Source organism: Dreissena polymorpha, chromosome 7, assembly GCF_020536995.1.
Source record: "Dreissena polymorpha isolate Duluth1 chromosome 7, UMN_Dpol_1.0, whole genome shotgun sequence".
In the NCBI taxonomy this organism is placed as follows: domain Eukaryota; kingdom Metazoa; phylum Mollusca; class Bivalvia; order Myida; family Dreissenidae; genus Dreissena; species Dreissena polymorpha.
The window spans coordinates 972,972-978,971 of NC_068361.1; the positions used below are offsets into that span (position 1 = coordinate 972,972).

Here is a 6,000-nt window from a genome sequence, read left to right on the forward strand (position 1 = left end):
CTCAGATTTCGAAACCTAAACCCGGACCTTAAGTTCAAGGTCAAGGTCAAAGGGGTCAAAATTTGTGTGCATATGGTGTGCCTTGTCTATATACACATGTGTACCAAATATGAAGGTTACATCTGAAGGGACATGTATAGAAGTTATGCGCATTTTTGAAACCTAAATGCAAAGTGTACCGGACAGACGGACGGACAGTGCGATCACTATATGCCCTCCTTCAGGGGCATAAAATTTCATGACATAATCAAAATATTTGGCGGGCAGATAAAAAAATCTTTCTAACCCCTTGCAAAAAATTTAGTTTTATCCAAATTTACTTTAGAGCATATAGAAAGGTTTTATGGTATTTAATGAAGAAATTTAAAGTTGTAGCAAAATACAATTTCCTTTAGCCAAATAAGCTAATGTGTAGCCATTGGCTACTTTGGCGAACGGCTGAGCAAGTAAAAAACAAGAGCCCGGCATAACAGGTGCCAATGCTCGGCTGCGGGTGCATTTTTTAATAAATGCAAGCTTGTCAGATTTTTTTTATTTTAGAGGTCACAGTGACCTTGACCTTTGACCTGGAGACCCAAATTTGGGTGAGGCGTGTAGAACTCATCAAGGTGAAGCTACATATGAAGTATGAAGTTTCAAAGATGTAGGTGGAAGCACTTTGATTTTATAGCCAATGTTCAAAACCTTGACAAAATGTCAAGGTTTTAGCACGGCGCGGACAGCGGACGATGAGATGGCTATGACAATACCTCAGGTTTTCTCTGAAAACAGCCGAGCTAATAAGTTTCATCTCATTAGAATTCTAAACAAGGGCTGTTTGTAAAACATGCATGCCCCCCATATGGGCTGTCCATTGTAGTGGCAGCCAATGTGTAAATACGATTTTTGTCACTGTGACCTTGACCTTTGACCCAGTGACCTGAAAATCAATAGGGGTCATCTGCGGGTCACGATCATTCAATGTACCTACGAAGTTTCATGTTCCTAGGCAAAAGTGTTCTTGAGTAATCATCCGAAAATCATTTTACTATTTCGGGTCACCGTGACCTTGACCTTTGACCTTGTGACCTCAAAATCAATAGGGGTCATCTGCAAGTCATGATCAATCTACCTATGAAGTTTCATGATCCTAGGCGTATGCGTTCTTGAGTTATCATCCGAAAACCATTTTACTATTTCGGGTCACCATGACCTTGACCTTTGACCTAGTGATCTCAAAATCAATAGGGGTCATCTGCGAGTCATGATCAATCTACCCATGAAGTTTCATGATCCTAGGCGTATGCGTAATTGAGTTATCATCCGGAAACCATTTTACTATTTCGGGTCACCGTGACCTTGACCTTTGACCTAGTGACCTCAAAATCAATAGGGGTCATCTGCAAGTCATGATCAATCTACCCATGAAGTTTCATGATCCTAGGCGTATGCATTATTGAGTTATCATCCGGAAACCATTTTACTATTTCGGGTCACCGTGACCTTGACCTTTGGCCTAGTGACCTCAAAATCAATAGGGGTCATCTGCAAGTCATGATCAATCTACCCATGAAGTTTCATGATCCTAGGCGTATGCGTTCTTGAGTTATCATTCAAAAACCATTTTACTATTTCTGGTCACGGTGACCTTGACCTTTGACCTAGTGACCTCAAAATCAATAGGAGTCATCTGCGAGTCATGATCAATGTACCTATGAAGTTTCATGATCCTAGGCCCAAGCGTTCTTGAGTTATCGTCGACAACCACCTGGTGGACGGACCGACAGACCGACCGACATGAGCAAAGCAATATACCCCCTCTTCTTCGAAGGGAGGCATAATAAACACACAATAAAGCGAAAATAGTTTAAAATTTGTAATAATTTGTCATTTATTGTTTAGGAACAATAAGACGAGAGATAATTATTTAAAATATTAAGCAAGGGGGTAATATACAATATTTAAGTTGGACTGGGTTAAAACAAATGTATTCTATTTTATGGGTACAGCCTAAAGTTAGTGAAATCATAATGCATTAAATTACAAAATATTCTTTCATATCACCAACATCAGTAAACAATTCACATACCGATTTAAAATTATTTTTTTTAACTCTTTCAGTGCTGGAACCGAAGGCCTTTGCAAACAGTTTGGATCCAGATGAGACGCCACAAAACGTGGTGTCTCATCGGGATCCAAACTGTTTGCTATTCTTATAGTATTCTTCGAATAAAATCGAAGAAAATGCTAATTTTAGAAATTCAGCAGACTACATTTTAGCAGACGACAAATTTCCCAGCATGCAAAGGGTTAAAAAACTTTTTAAACAAAAATACTTCCGTACCAGTCTGCCATCAACCGCAGATTTAGGTCTATGAGACATGGTTGAAAGCCGAGCTGAATTTGGCTCACTGTGGGACACGGACTCATGGTGCCTTCTCCCAACACCACTTTGGTATCTAATGTCATATGCTGAACCCATGTACTGTTACAGGCAGATCTCTTTTCTGGCACCCTGAAATAACAGATAAATGAATAAAAAATACAAATGTAAAATCTAATATGTTTTTTTCTTTAAGAAAAGGAACTTGTAGCTTAGGAATATCTTACTCATGCAACTAATAAAGCCACATAAATACTCAACATCAACAAATATTTTGTAAAATATTTCGTAAAATAAAGTTAACCCATAAAAAATCAGTGTTCCTTTACCTTTATGCTCTTTTTTTTTCTGTGTGACAATATTTTTTATATATACATATATATATATTTTTTTTTATTTCCCGTAACAATATCCATACATTTTTGAGCCATCTATTAATAGGCTTCGGGCACTTCATGAGAAGTACATCCAGCTTACTAAGTTGCCAAAAGGCAATCTGGCGTTCGCTTGTAAGTTTTTTAATATTGTTGTTGGAAATTTACATGAAATATATTGTTACACAAACAAATCTTGTTAAATCTTTGACCATACCAAATCTAGCGTTGAACTTTTGGCTATGGCTATAAGGAGCACTGATTCTTTTATGTGTTAACTTTATTTTACAAAATATTTTACAACATATTCGTTGATTTTTAGTATTAATGTGATTATCCAGTCACAAATGTACCTAACCTCTACAGTGTATTTAAGAAATTCAAAATTATTTAAATATCTGATAAGCGACACACATAATGCACTGATACAAGTGATATGGTACCAGAGCTCCAGATAACATGCATAAAGGCATTAAAACAAATTAAATTTCTTAAATAACGATTTAGATTTAAAGTCTTTGCGTACAGTTACACATTGAAAAAATAAAACACAAATTCAAAATGTTCTAACATGCATAAAACTTCCTGTAGCAAATTATATACGGTAAACATTTCATCCCGGTTCTGATTTGTCTAGGTGCTTAAACAATCTACAACTTTAAGTCAACGTACTTCAAGCGTTTGCTGTGAGGAATAGAGCCACAGCTAAGAGTTAAAACTCTCCAAAGGCCAAACAGTCATGTTTCTACTCTCCTATTATTGCAGGCGAGTCAGTACTGTTCATTGTACCTTTTTAATTACACTTAATTTAATATTTATACACAATTAAATAATATATATCATATACATATTCAACATGTCATTAAAAATAAATGTTAAATATAGTTTTTTCATACGACTTTAACGGCAACCAACTGGCCATTATGACCTAAGCAGAAGTGTCAGTTACATAAAAAATAAAAATGGCCGCCCGAAGCGGTGTATCGAAGAATGGAAGGTAAAAAAAAGCCATTTCAGTGTGACAAATCCACGCTGTATGCAATCTTTCAATCAGATTCTCAAGACACAAATAACCAAACACGGTTTTGTCAATAATTGATGAACTTATAAGCTCATGAGTAAATGACTGAATCTAAAGCGGTTAAAAAACATTCAGGTCCAGTGTCCGGGAGAACTGCTGAGACATGGAAACAGCAACAATCTTCACAAATAACTTTTTGGAGCAGTGCCAGTGGACATTCAGACCAGTAAGGGTAAAAAAATCACTGGACCTAATGACTTTTTACTGGACTGATACAGTTATGGGATTTTGACATTAACGAATCTGTTTTATATCTAGATCTACTATTATTTTATTACGTTTTACTGCAGATAACAACTTGTTTATTGACATGACCTTATGAAATAATTATTAAACAAATGTAGATTGGTCAGTAGTTTATTTTCTACAAAGGACGCTACCTATGGCATCGAAAAGCACGGTGTTTAAATCAGAAAAGTTTGGAACAGTTTTAACGGGTCAAACATATCACAATAAAATGTTCAATGTATCATGAATTAATGAATACAGACAAGATTATAAGTTTAAAAGTGGCATTTATTAAAGGCATTGCGAAACACGTGTTATTCAGGTCATTTAACCTTTTAATTTGAAAATGACAAGAGCATTGGATATGAATGAGACGTCATTGCGCAAATCCGATGCGCGCTAGTCATAGACTCATAATCATCCGGAAAGTTTACTTTCACGACACTGTTTACAGCTGCCGTGATCAGTTACATTTTCGTGTTTTATTTTTATTGTTTTCTTTGTATTTCATTACTGAATATGAAGATTTCATAACTAGTTTTCGACATTCATTTTCATCCAAAATTGACTGGACCATCGGACTTATCATCTGTAATTTTCAACTGGACCGTTGGTAATTTTGGTGGACCTGGTCTTCGGTCCAGTGGCTAAATTTAAACACTGCAGCAATATCCCGGGCTTGAAATAATTAATTTAACAAATAAGGAGTAATATAAGAATTAATTTTTTAAATGTAGGGGTAAAATAAGAATTTGACCAAAATGTTATCTGGAGCTCTGTTTGGTACACCTTAATCATCTAAATGTTACAGTAAATTTGTTTTAAATTTGTATTTAAATTGATTTCTGATTTATTTAAAACATTAAAAAAAATTGAGCAATTTATTACATAATTTATTGTTGTTGTTTTATCAAAATTTTAATACACATAACTGACGTGTTCATGTATTATTCAACAATGAAATATGGTTATCAATAAATAATCAATAAATTGACATGATTGCACAAAGGTGTGATCTGCATCGAACTTGAGACAATGCATGGTATGTCATAAATATAAATAAGCAAAAAATAAACAAAATCAAAAATGCATACCCTCTTACAGTAATAATCACTATTAAACATCTTATTCCAGGTTAATTTTGTATTATAATCAATACAGGTAACAATCATATTTTCATTCCTATTTGCGCTTTGTGTAGTAACCTAATACGTCATCAAGGTATGTGAATCGTGGAACTTCTAAAGCACGTCTATTTCCGTACGTCCTGTTTTTATATTTTACGTTAACAAACGACAGTTAAGTTTTAAGCTCCGAGAAAACTACAGAAATTGACGCGAATTGTATCGAGTATGGTTCGAGAAAGATAGAACAGCCAACGATACACTCAACACTAAGCGACAAATATCACAAGAAAAATGCGTTACTATTGTCTGTTTTTTAAATCTTTGCAATTTACATGTGTGGGTGAAATTTTCCTTGACAAGGCGATATCCTTTTTAATGTTTGACGGTTGTTTTGAAAAGATCCGCATGTTTTTAATGTTAAGAAACGATTAAGCTTGAGTGTCTCGTATTGTGTGTTGTTTTTTTTTTCACTATACGCATCAATACTTGAAAGAGCTAGTAACGGAAAGACAGCCATATTCAACACACACCAGCCACTGCAGACCGAAACTAACAAATACACAACAAAAAAAAGAAACATACAAACACTAATTTAGATCTGATGAAAACACAAGAAAAACTATGATTTCGCGAATATATATTGATATCATAATTATCAAACTTGTAACTCATGGAAATCTCCATCTCTAATTAAGCTTCGATGCGTGTGTCATACTTGTTTATTTTATACCGGAATAAGTGGAATTAAATTTATCCAAGCAGATAACTTGCCAATGTGTGCAAATGTATCTGGATACGAGAAGCATTATTGATAAAACTTAATTTATT

At 34.7% G+C, this 6,000-nt stretch overlaps 1 protein-coding gene across 2 annotated transcripts in view; it reads right to left on the bottom strand.

The window, feature by feature from the left end:
• LOC127840160 (uncharacterized) overlaps positions 1-5,246 on the bottom strand; it is a 34,542-nt gene extending 29,296 nt beyond the window's left edge. The window contains exons 1-2 of one of the 2 annotated variants that reach the window (XM_052368648.1): positions 5,140-5,246; positions 2,324-2,494 (exon numbers count right to left, since the gene is read on the bottom strand). In XM_052368648.1, the coding sequence (XP_052224608.1) occupies positions 2,324-2,461 (138 nt within the window). In that variant the 5' untranslated portion in view covers positions 2,462-2,494; positions 5,140-5,246. The remainder of the gene's footprint in view (positions 1-2,323; positions 2,495-5,139) is intronic. The other variant, XM_052368649.1, reaches the window with a different exon arrangement.
• Positions 5,247-6,000: the final 754 nt, after the last annotated feature.